The following is a 12,965-nucleotide window of genomic DNA, read 5'->3' as shown; positions in this document are numbered from 1 at the left end:
GTAGACTTTGGTGGCCCAGTTTAATATGAAGATAAAAATCACAGCTGAAGGCAAGAGCACTTATGCTCAGACAGACATTTGCATAACTAAATTAAAGTTAGGCTCTTTTTATGCAATCAACATATTTTTCAACCATAGAGGACATGTTCAACAAGAAATGTGTTATTTATTTCAGCAGTTATTAAGGTTAACCAACCTATAAAAGTTAAGGTAAAAGTAATGGATTTTTTATGCATTGCAAACCTTGATTATCCCATAATTCATGAGCTGTCTCCTTGATTTCTTAATCAAGTAACACACATTTTCAACTTCAAATTCAGTTCATTTTCAATTCATTTTCCATTTCCCCAGTGATCAGCTTTAAGGTCCCAGACACAGAAGTAAACATTTTCAGAAGAGCAAGAGGGTATAGTCAGACTTCACCTGGCTGAGGAATTCGATTCGTTCAATGAAAGGAAGAGCGCAGCTACCCACAATGCCGTCTGTCCTGACTTTGGTTTGTTTCATTTGACATGCTTGGCAGGTCAGTGAACTGAGGTCTGTGGCGCTCATGAGCTTCCTCCCGGCTCTTTCTCTTCCATCAACTCAACACACTACAAATATTGACAAGAAACGGCTTTGAATTTGGCAGTGTAGGGATATTGGGGGGAATGTGTCCCTTTTGGTGTTTTTGGTGGTTATAGAGAGGAAATTCATGCAAATATGTCATGGCCAATGCTGCCTCCTCCATATCCTCGAGTAAACCCTGTCTGCCTTGAGCGAGAGATCTGTCTCAACAACACATGCTAAAGGAATGAACCCCTGATAAAACCCTGGACAAGTCTTGAGAAAACCAGCTGGATGGAATAACCAGAGCTGCTCTTGAGACTCTTGAAGAATAGATCTCAAATCTAAAGGGCAGTTTTGAGAAGAATCCAGCCACCTCTGGAAATCAGAAGGCTGGTCAGATGCTTGACTTTTGCTTGAGTCTGATGTTTGTTTGAATGAGGTTTCTGAGAGCCACTCAAAAGCACAGGCCCAGTGAAATGGCCAATATACAACCTTTTTGTTTATACTATATTTTGTATTACTATATATGCACAATATTTTGTTTATAATACTATATAATCTTCACAGAGCGTTTCTCCACTCCTGGAAGCTTCTGCCTATAAGTCTCAGCTTGTTTCACAAGTTCACAACAAGCACTTAAAGTTAAAGTTTTTAACATACAGTGCGACATCTGCTGTTCATGAATAATCTCTCCAGTTTCTCCGGTTGGTTTTCTGTCTTAATGTAAAATGCTTTAGGCAAGAGCGCCACACACTGCTTTCAAGATATTATTTCGTTTAATGAGGCATAAAATGTCGTAACTCTATTCAATAAATCTATTTCAAATGCTTAAATGCATTCCACTCATATGATTCCTTGGAATCAACACGTTATTTCTATAATGATTTATTTCTCTTATATAATCAATATTTAATTTAGTCTGTAGTGAACCCTTCATTTAATTTAGTAGTGTGACGTAATTCCACTATTACACAATTTCTTCTTTTATATCAAATGCAATTTTTGTTCTTCTTCTTCTTAGTTTAGATTAGTTTACATGTCATATTATTACTTTGACACTTTTATTATTACTTATCGATGCAGATAAAAGATCATTCATTATGAAATATTTATTAATAATAACAATAATAAAATGCATGTGATGAAAAAGAAAAACAGTGTTATTATTTTAGAAGTATTGTTAATTATTCTATCTTAAACCTAAATGAATGGCTCACTGCCGGCTGAAATATTATTTTTATTAGTAGTTATAGACTACTAGTAGTTTAGATTATTAATTTACACTTTTCTTACTGTTTTATTATTACTTTGATCAGTGCAACATGTGATTATTGTTAATTACCTAAATTAATTATTATATTACAAAATATCTACATCAAATTTCTTGCTAAAAAGTGTTTCTTTGTCCTGTGCAGACCAGGTAAAACCATATATATGAATATCTTTTGTTGAATGACTTTTCAAACAAAACTAATCTATAGAACAATTTGCCACCGGAACTATCTCACGAATGTAAAAGATCAGGGGACACGTTTACAGACGCGCTAAGTGCAGCGCTTCCGGTTCACTGTTGGCGTCTGTCAAACGGGTGGCACAAGGTTAGTTTTTTAGCCATACAGCTCTTTTCGGATTTGTCTCATGCTTTGAGGACACTTGCCACTGGAGTTTTTAGCGTGTAGAGATCTGTGACCGTCCTGCCACTCTTGCGTCCCGTGAACGCTGTGTAGATCAGAGGACAACAGCGGAGCCGCAGCGATGGAGTAAAGGACAGCGAGAGTCAACCCCCTGAGGTATGATTGTTTATCATGCATAATATTATTACCTTATGATGGGACATACAGTAGTTAACTCACTGACATGTGATGTTATAAGTTGCACTGAGTAAATACAGCTTGATAAAATAACAACCGTCTTCATTTCAGGCTGCAAAACAACAAAAAGTGATTATTTGTCACTTTATTTCCTTCGGACAAATATCATAGATGCAATGTATATCATATTTAGAATTTGTTACTTATTATATATATGTGTGTGTATTACAATTAAACTAATATTATAAACTATTTTTAAAAAAGGCAGACAAATGACAAAAAGGAGATCTCTTATATTTAGTATGGTTTTTATAGTAACTGTATTATTAACTGTTTTTGCATAAACTGTATAATGTGATATATTTTTGAAAGGGATGTTTAGATTATGTTTATCAGTAATACTTATACGTGTATTCGCTTCTGATTTTTTTCAAGGTATGATGAAAGGAGCAACGAATTAATAAAAGAAGAGCTTGGTATTGCGTATCTCATCGTTGATGGTATTCCTAACATGATCCCACAAGATGCAAGAATGATTCATAATAGCAAAGCTGAAAAACCCACTGAATCTTGAGTTTATAAATCAAATTCGTCATTATTCGTTTTCTGCCACTATGTTTTTCTCCTTGTCTACAGTGACTGTTCTTGTCCCACTCATATCCTTGTCTGGACTGTTTTACTCTGCAGCTGTGGATGAAAATTTCCCTCACGGCTGCACGAGTGCAAGCAGTGTGTGTTTTTACAGCCTGCTGTTGCCAGTAACAATTCCTGTGTATGTTTTCTTTCACCTTTGGAAGTGGATGGGAATCAAGTTGTTTAGACACAATTAAGACTGTAGTTTAATTTTTTCCACAGACTATTTTAATTGGACAAATTGTTGTGAACAATGCTTGCTTGTAAACACAGTGAAGATTCATATTTAAGAACATTGAATAAACATTGAAGCGAACAATGTAAAATACAGAATAAAATTACGCAAATAACAAAGCTTTGACTTTTCATGTATGTGCACAGAACTCTGCTTTTTTTCCATTGTGAATTTGTGAATCTTAGCTTTGTCTGATTTTACTTCTTTATCTTTTTCTCAACACTTTCCGTGAGCTTCATCAAAGGGCATATGGGCTTGGGTGAATCTTCGCCCTTCACCTTAAAAAAGAAAGACTCGTTCAAGCGGGTCTGGATGACCTTCAGCTGGAGCAGATCACCTTTGGCCTTTGGCACCGTATCGCCGCCGTCTTCACTCGACGTGTCTGATATCTTCAGCTTGGGTGGTTTCGCAGAATCTACAGCGGATTGTTTTGGGCCGTGCATTTGTCTTGTTCTGTTCGGCAGGCTCAGGTCTACCGGTTCTTCTGGGCTTTTGCATGTGTTCTGCTGCTGAAACCTGAGAGAGGTGGAGAGTGCTGGTAAGGTAAAGAAGTTTTCAGTTTGAGTGGTTGCTTCAGCTGTCGACCTAGATGAGCGATTCTCTGGCGCCTTCACGGTAGTGGCCTCACTGCAGCTTGAGGTGCTGGAGATCTCCACATATGGATCCAAGAATGATTTCTGTGTAATAAACAGGTCTTGGCTGTTCATTTCTTCAGCTGTGCTGGATTCCAAGCTGCTTTCACCAACAAAACGTTTGCTGTGGCTTGTCTTTATGAATTCTTCATCATTTGTCTTTGCAGCTTTGCTCTGCTCAGGTAGCAAGTTGAAAATTACTCTCTTTTTACGTTTCACGCTTCTATAACACTCCTTCTCGGTTGAATGTGGTGTCTCCTGATCAGGGGAGATGTAGATAACAGGCCGAATTTGGTGCATACCTTTGGGTTGTTTGAGCTGTTTATTTAATTTAGGTTGCTGAAAGTCTTCCTTCGGTTTGCTTTTCTTCTTTGGCTTTTTTCTTCTCTTGATGTCTTGCATTTGTGTAAGCACTGCCTCATGGCAGCCATCGTGCAACAAAAAATCAGGCACACGCTTTTTGCTCTTGTCCTTTTTTTCCTTTTTCATTTTCTTGTTTTTGTGTTTCTTGGATGCTTTGAAGGCACTTTCAACGTTGGAAATATTCTTCATTGTTGGGAGAGAAGCCATTTCTTCTACAAAATCAGAGTAACAAAAAAGAAAAGGGGTTATATTAACAATTGTTATTATTATCAGTGTTGAAAACAGCTGTGCTACTTAATATTTTACTGGGAATGGTGACAGCTTTTTTTATGATTCTTTGATTAATAAAAAGTTACACCAAAGAACAGCATTTATTTACTATCACTTCTGATTAATTGAATGCATTCTTGCCAAATAAGTTTTTTTTAAAACATTGATAATAATAATAATAATAAATGCTTCTTCAGCACCAAATCAGCATATTAGAATGATTTCTGAAGGATCATGTAACACTGAAGACTGGAGTAATGATGCAGAAAATTCAGCTTTGCATCACCGAAGTAAATGACATTTTAATATATATTTAAATAGAAACAGTTGTTATAAATTGTAGTAATATTTCACAATGTTACTGTTTTTACTGTATTTGATCAAATAAATGCAGCTTTGATGATTTCTTTCAAAATTATTAAAACAACCCAAATTATTCCAAACTTTTCATTGGCAGTGTATGTACAGATATGTGCATATGTAAAACTGCATGAATATAAATATGTATTTACAAAACGTGTATCTATCGCTATATACATGCATGCTTAATATATCTGGTGCAATTAAACAAACAATTATGTAATCTGATGGGGAAAACCTGAAGGCTCTACCATAAGTTGTAGGATAATTGTTAGTGAATACTCACATGCATCACGAGTGAAATGTCCTATATGATCTGTTTCTTTTCCCCAACAACACCTGTTAATGACATAAAATGCATGTAATTCAAATGTGTGGAATTATAATTTTTCAACTATTTTTCAAATCTTTTATAACACCTACCTGATTTAGATTCACCTTTTCTCTCAGACAGATGGACCTTAAACGTACAAGTAAGTGCAAAAATGTAACAGTAATGAGGAGAGCAGACTTGTGGTTACATTTGTTGAGAAATGTTGCAGCTAAAGTTGAATGCAACAGTTCATCGCGACGTCATTCTCCACAGCAACATTTGTTACAGAAAGCGACTTGTTTAACTGCTCGCCCTTAGCGACCAAATGTCTGACAAAGTGCCTTTTATTTAAAAGTATTTCATGTATTCTTGTGTTTTGGCCCTAAACCAAAAGGAAAACTGTCATGTACTTACCCGTTTTGCTAATTGACGAAATACACTCACATATTTTTGCGCCAATTACCGCTTCCGTGTATTGCCGACTGCGCATGCGTTGTGCGACATTTTCGAGCATGATGAACAGCACAAATTCTAATCAATTAAAAAAAAAAAAAAATGTTAATAATATTAAATAAATTCAAAAAAATGAACTACGTAAAATGACAGTTACTGCTAAGAAAAACTGTTCGCAGTGGTGTGTACTGATAATGTTCCATTTCATAAATCACGCTGTTACCGTGACGACGAAGAGCTAAGTAACCTTTCTATCTTCAGTCCATTCAAGAAAGTTCTCTGTGCGTCACTCAGCTTGTCAGGCAACTGTTTTCACTGCTGGAGAAATCCCTTTCTCACATAAAGGGCGCTTTTTGTAGCTTTTCTTCTTAGAATCACGTCAGCAAACAGCAGCTAAAATGATTTTTACTGCCATTCTTTTTACGGTCCAGTGGGAATATCGTATGTGAACCTGCATTAAATGTGTTACTGATGTCTTTCCGCTCCTTAAACAGTTTCTGTGAAGCTATAAGGTTGAATCAACCAGCGTCACTAGTTGAAAAAGGTCACCAAGTTCAAGTTTTATTCGCCAAAGGAAAGACATAAATTTGGATTGAGTTCTTCCCAAAATCTTATTAGAATACATTTACATTTTTTGTTTGCTTGCCACGATGTTGTAATATTTACTGTGATTTTTATATGATTTGATTATCATTTGTTCTGTGACTTATATTGCATACTGCACTTATTAGCATACTGCATTATTTTTTTCTGTTTGATTGGTAGTACATTCTACATTTTTTCTGTTTATACTATGCATCTATAAATACAAAAAATACATTTCAGACCTGTCTTCTATTCTATTCTAATACTTTGCACATTGTACATATTTCAAATATTTAAACTATGTATCACAAAAATAAACGCTAGAACTGTCTCTATTCTGTTTTATTCTATTCTATTCTAATACATTCAACACATTTTCTGCTTATACTATGTATCATAGCTGTAAATACAAAAATACTTGCCAAACCGGTTTCTATTATATTCCAATACTTTGCACATTGTACATATTTCCTATATTTATACTATGCACCACAGCTGTAAATACAAAATACACACCAGAACTGTCTCTATTATATTATTATATTCTATTCTTTCAGTCTTTCAAACATCTAACTTTTTTTTTTCAACAAAAGCAAATCTTGTTGCATTTGATTTTGATTGCTATAAAAATCACATTTCACAAATTACATTTATAAAATATTGTAATAAGATCTTAAAACATTTTTAGAACCAAGATTTAATGCTAATACCCCCTTTTTGTGACTAGGCTGTTTCACCTGTCGTCAGATGCCAGCTATTAATATATATTGCCATTCATTTTAGTCATCAAATGTTGTATTCAAGTCAACCCATGTAATAAACATTTTACCAGTCAAAAAACATTGAGAAAAACTAAAAAATAGCCACATGGTGACACTTAATATAGATTCAATTCACTGTGTCACAAGGGCCTGCATATGGCTTTTACACCTGTGGGATGATTGCATTGGGTGTCCTTAGGTGACTTGATATTCTCCCCCTGAATTCTCCTGAATAATCATGTGTAGTGGTAACACACACTGTTGATGACATGACCTGCATTGATAAAGCATGAGGTAATGAGAACTACAGTTCTGGGGTTGAAAGGTCCCCCCTCCTGCCTCTAAAGGGTCTAAATACTGCTGAGGATTGTTAGGACTGTGCTGGGGATCTCATTCAAGGGTCAAAGGTCTATTTATTTGGTGGGTGTCATCTAAACAGGCCATGCCCACTTCAGCCCATACACAGTACTGCAGAAAACCAGGATAGGGTCAAACATCTTCAACATGCGGGCCTTGTCAGCCACAAATCTTGCAAATCTGGTATGTAAACAACTTTAATTGCTTGCCACCTGCGAAGTTTGTTTTACAGAATGCCAGAAGATGAAACAGTAGCTCATGGACAGGTGCAATGCACAAGATGCAGTGAACATCTCTAGAATAAGCAGTATTGGATACAGCTTACATGAACTTTGCTGGGTATTGCATTAAAACGCAGATATTGGGTGACAATCCTCTATAATTTACAGACTGAAGGAATGCTTATTGTCTCACATGTCCTCAGACTGCCTGCTCCCTGTCGTCATACACCCCATTTTTTCCCCAGTCAGAAGCCCTTAGCTTGGAGAGAAACCTTAACCACGAGGTAAGATCTATGGGTCAGACCTGTTTAAGTACTCAAACACACTCTGTGTGTCATGACATAGCCATTCCTGGGCTACATTTAGAAAACTTCGCTCATAGTTACCTAATCTGTCATCCAGTGACCATAAAAGTAGGACAGAGCCTTCCACCTCCCTGGGTGCCCCTCTGGACACCTGTGAGTGCAGCAGGTTCTTTGGCTGGATTACCACCTGATAGAAAACATGTAGCAGCTGCTAGTTGCAATTTATGAATGTGCTTTTTTGTACAGTTTCAGAGGAAATCTGGAAAAGTTGTTATTGGTCTAGATGGATGCAGTATTATTTCAGAGATGTTGCACACAGATCCATGGAAAAGTATGCTTATAAGCAGGGTTGTTTATACAAAATATATCTCATGCTATCAATATTTACAATTTATGCAGCCTTTTCTAATGTCCTAATGTTAAAGTGTTGGCCAAACATGTAGATCATAATAAAATCAGGCACAGGCAGCAAACAATTTAGATTTCAGTGGGAATTTTGGTAATAATAATATTTGCTGCTCATAATATATAATATAATATTTTAGAAATATTTTGCTATCTGGTTTAAATAACTGAGTATTAAGGCGTCGGTAGTACTACCAAAATAAAATGACATTTATTTATATATTTATTCATTCTCTATGAACATTTTTCTCCTTTGGAATGAAAAACTTTTTGGAGTATTTTATATTTTTATTTGTTTCTTGTTTTATAATTTGTTAAGGCTCAGGAAATTGTAGGCTACCACTGAGTAACGCACAGAAGTTCACATTTGGGGGCGGGTTTTCAAGTGAAGGTGACGAGGGCTGAATTATTGGTGGCGTTGAAGAGGTGTTGTCACTCACGCGCATTCTTCATCAAGGCACAGGGTGACATCATCACTAATAATGAAGGCGGCTCATCAATGGACACAGTGCTATAAAAGGAACTCACCCTGAGAACTGTGAACCGACTCTGATGTGAACTGAAAGGCTGATGCACGAACTCCTGCAATCTGTATAGCAGCATGGTGAGTTGAGTATTTAGTAAATGGTGTTCTTGTTGTTGTTTTATTTTAAAATAACTTGTCACTACAATTAAATATTACAGCTATAAAATTATGATTACAATAAACTCATTTACGTTTAATTCACAGGTTCATAAAATGGTTTCCATTCATCTTGGTTTTTTGGAGAAAACAGTTGTACTTTTCTCCATCTGCTTATTATTCTATTCAACACATGCAGATAGCAAGCCACTGGGGTGAGTACACTGTACAGTACATTCATATTTTTTCCAATTCAGTAAAAAAAAAAAAAAATTTCGTTTGAATGTATGATAATGTAGCCTATTTATTTATTTATTGTTATTTATTATTTTTTTCATCAAAAGCAAAAGGGCTATCAATGAAGTCCAGCTAATGCACAACCTCGGGGTACATAAACATGTGGAACTGAGACAAGACTGGCTTCAGATGAAACTGCGGGAAATCCACACTGCCTCAGAGAAGAACAACGAAGACAAAACAGGACTTCTTCCAGATATTATTCCCAAACTGACGGATCTAAATCCAATGGAAGCTGAAGATATCATTGCAGTTTTGGAAAAACTTATGAACCCATCGTAAAAACAGAATTAGTTTTATGTGATTTACTACTCAGGGACTGAAGTCAAGCCATTCTGTTCAGCCTTAATAATTGCATTAACAATATTTATTTATTTTCTATAGATAATTTATTTCAATTTTTATGTAGTTTCCATCATTTTTAGCGGCTAAGCCGTAGCAGCTCAAAGCTCTTCTATGTATTTATTCGTTATTTGATCGTAACATAGGCTAGATCTATTAACTGAACCCAGAAAAAAGGAAAGGCAGTCGGACCAAATGTTTCTTAAGAAAAAAATTGAGAAAGTATTTTTTCAATGTCTTCTATTTATGATGACAATATAAAATAAACATTAAAAAAATTCACTGTTGTGTTAAATGTCTCACATCGCGCACCTTACATTTAGGTTTTAAATGTATTTCTACTTTTTTCGGTTTTGTTGTTTTTCTGTTATAATAACTTTAATTATTATTATTTAAATACACCTTCTGTATTCTATTTTTGTATGTGCCTTTTATGGCACCATGTCTCAAAAGCAGCTTGTTCACCCACAGCATTTGATTGTACGTAAGGTGGTTTCTATGGCGACGTCCCGTGTGCTCTCGCGAGATTCGGCTTAGTTACTTTATCTCCTTGGTTAGCCATGTAGCATCCCCATATCTGTCAACGGTGTGTCTCATCGTGAATGGTGAGGAACAATCTAAAGCAAAAATCATGCTAGCTATCAATTTCTGTCAGAAAGATCAGCGTTTAGCAGAGACAGGTGAGAGATCGTCTGTGTTTGTTTAGCTCTCACTTTTTAACGCTAACTTATAAGCTAACTAACGTTAACGTTAGATAGCTTAGTAGGTAAACCTAGATTGGATTACTTGGTCAGATTTGTGGGCTTTTTGAAAACTTTATTTGCTACTAGTTCAACAAATAATTAAACGAATACTTGTGGAGTTGTACTTCTACTTAAACATGATCTCCCATATTCTTTTATTTATTTTTATTTATTTATTTTAGTAATCGGAACCACAAGGATGATATTACTTATTTTTCCATAAAGAATAATAATATTAATAATAATAAATATTATTTAGATATTGAATAGTAAAGAAAAAAAATAAAACGGTCCAATTTTAATTGTCCATTAGAAAAAAAAATCCAGTACACAGTGTCCGCGGGTCCTTAAATGTCTTAAATAATGTTTTCCTAATATAAGGCCTTAAAAAGTCTTACATTCGGACTCGATGGGTCTTAAATATTTTTGGTCACATTACCGCTAAAATATCTTCAGTCTGACGGACCTAATGACTTACCAATCATTGGACAGACCGAAGCGGTAAGTTACTGCGTCCTCAGAGAGAATTGCAGTAGCAGAATACAGGTCGAGCTGCCTGACCAGACAAATAGCCTGATTAAAACACAAGTGACGAAAATAACCAGCGAAGTATTGAAGAATGATGAATTATGAAGAATGCCATTCTACATTCAGTGTAAACAGCGATTGATAATGGATAGTATATTTCTGGTATCAAGCTCGCGCTGTTGAGGCTCACTCTGTTTGTTTCTTTGTGAGAGACTTCAGAACAAACGAGCGTAACAGCACACATAAACTCAGAAGAAACACACTGAGATAAAAATTCTAAATGTTTATTCATAACATGATATAGTTAAGTAACACCATGACAAGTGAGCTATTTTGCTCAATATTCTCACGACGCAAAAAAAAAAAACATTCAAAACACCTACAGAGTGCACGCATTACGTGAAGTCGCGTGCGCGTGCGCTCTTTTATGGCATGATTCAGTCTATTAAAATACATTCTGAGTGATCACAAATTCAAGACATGGGGCAGAAAATTTGTATATTTATACTTTCCTAATATAAGGCCTTAAAAAGTCTTACATTCGGACTCGATGGGTCTTAAATATTTTTGGTCACATTACCGCTAAAATATCTTCAGTCTGACGGACCTAATGACTTACCAATCATTGGACAGACCGAAGTGGTAAGTTACTGCGTCCTCAGAGAGAATTGCAGTAGCAGAATACAGGTCGAGCTGCCTGACCAGACAAATAGCCTGATTAAAACACAAGTGACGAAAATAACCAGCGAAGTATTGAAGAATGATGAATTATGAAGAATGCCATTCTACATTCAGTGTAAACAGCGATTGATAATGGATAGTATATTTCTGGTATCAAGCTCGCGCTGTTGAGGCTCACTCTGTTTGTTTCTTTGTGAGAGACTTCAGAACAAACGAGCGTAACAGCACACATAAACTCAGAAGAAACACACTGAGATAAAAATTCTAAATGTTTATTCATAACATGATATAGTTAAGTAACACCATGACAAGTGAGCTTATTTTGCTCAATATTTCACGACGCAAAAAAAAAAAACATTCAAAACACCTACAGAGTGCACGCATTACGTGAAGTCGCGTGCGCGTGCGCTCTTTTATGGCATGATTCAGTCTATTAAAATACATTCTGAGTGATCACAAATTCAAGACATGGGGCAGAAAATTTGTATATTTATACCACTTCATATAGTTAATCAATTTCGCATGAAGAGTGCCCTTTTTTCTCCAAAAATTACCATACAAATGTGATATTGATTTTCTTTACAACAGTTCAATAAACTAGAAGTTTTATTTAGAGACTTACGTTTTAGACACCATATTGCCTGTTTTTCGACAACAAAAATAATTCCAAACAAAGCCACAGCGCTGTTCCAGCAGGGCTGTTTTGCGTCTTTGAGTAACATGAGGGGTTCGGTCCCGAATGAATCAACCGTTTAAATGACTCGGTTCAGTCACAGTGACTCACTTATTGACAGTGACTTGCTGCCACCTACTTGCGGTTTTAATTTCACATTTAATGTATCTTTTCATTTTTTTAATCATTTCAAATATCAATATTCAACGTTTTATGTTTAATATATCAAAACATTATTTGTTTCCCGAATGAATCAACCGTTTAAATGACTCGGTTCAGTCACAGTGACTCACTTATTGACAGTGACTTGCTGCCACCTACTTGCGGTTTTAATTTCACATTTAATGTATCTTTTCATTTTTTAAATCATTTCAAATATCAATATTCAACGTTTTATGTTTAATATATCAAAACATTATTTGTGTATTTGTAACTGCGGGTTAAATGCATTCATGTTCTGCATTAAACAGTGTGTAAACACATCTAAATGCCACTTCAGATGCAGCTTATGTCTGGATTCCAAAGATGAATTTTGTTGATACTGATTTCATTTGCTTGGTAACAGCCCAAATGTCTTATTATTCTAATATCTGACCACCACACAGAATATGAAGAATATCAAAAGCTTTAGGAGTCAGCTGTCCACGAAAGTCCTTAAGATACCAGCATGATAACACACTCAATCAGTTGAATGAATGACTCGGTGACTCACTCATTCAGTGACTTACCGTCACTTATTGGTAGTTGAGTTGAGAAGTATGTTTAAAACAATAATCTCATAACATCAGTTATTGCAGTTGTAATTATTGTTATTTGCAGTGTAAAT

General features: G+C 35.5%; 2 protein-coding genes across 7 annotated transcripts in view; one reads left to right on the top strand and one right to left on the bottom strand.

Annotated features, from left to right (window-relative positions):
- Positions 1-3,186: 3,186 nt before the first annotated feature.
- LOC107574987 (uncharacterized) lies at positions 3,187-5,707 on the bottom strand. 2 transcript variants are annotated; one of them, XM_016261408.1, is made up of 5 exons: positions 5,581-5,707; positions 5,277-5,313; positions 5,149-5,192; positions 5,031-5,037; positions 3,187-4,435 (listed from the first exon to the last, which is right to left on the bottom strand). In XM_016261408.1, exon 5 carries the CDS (start codon positions 4,428-4,430, stop codon positions 3,426-3,428), a length of 1,005 nt encoding a protein of 334 aa, XP_016116894.1. In that variant the 5' UTR covers positions 4,431-4,435; positions 5,031-5,037; positions 5,149-5,192; positions 5,277-5,313; positions 5,581-5,707; the 3' UTR covers positions 3,187-3,425. The 2 variants fall into 2 exon arrangements, with proteins under 2 accessions (XP_016116894.1, XP_016116900.1); XM_016261414.1 differs by lacking the exon at positions 5,031-5,037 and having other exon boundaries at positions 5,140-5,192.
- A 4,310-nt stretch (positions 5,708-10,017) lies between these two features.
- Positions 10,018-12,965, top strand: part of LOC107574945 (BTB/POZ domain-containing protein 10-like) — a 19,335-nt gene continuing 16,387 nt past the window's right edge. For 2 of the 5 annotated variants that reach the window (XM_016261388.1, XM_016261376.1), the window contains exon 1: positions 10,018-10,194. The gene's annotated coding sequence lies outside the window, so the exon portion shown is untranslated. The remainder of the gene's footprint in view (positions 10,195-12,965) is intronic. The other 3 variants (XM_016261383.1, XM_016261398.1, XM_016261393.1) reach the window with 3 other exon arrangements.

This window comes from Sinocyclocheilus grahami, unplaced genomic scaffold, assembly GCF_001515645.1.
Source record: "Sinocyclocheilus grahami isolate Dianchi unplaced genomic scaffold, SAMN03320097.WGS_v1.1 scaffold31.1, whole genome shotgun sequence".
NCBI lineage: Eukaryota > Metazoa > Chordata > Actinopteri > Cypriniformes > Cyprinidae > Sinocyclocheilus > Sinocyclocheilus grahami.
Note: the sequence above shows the minus strand (reverse complement) of the source record. Positions and strands in the feature narration are given on the sequence as shown.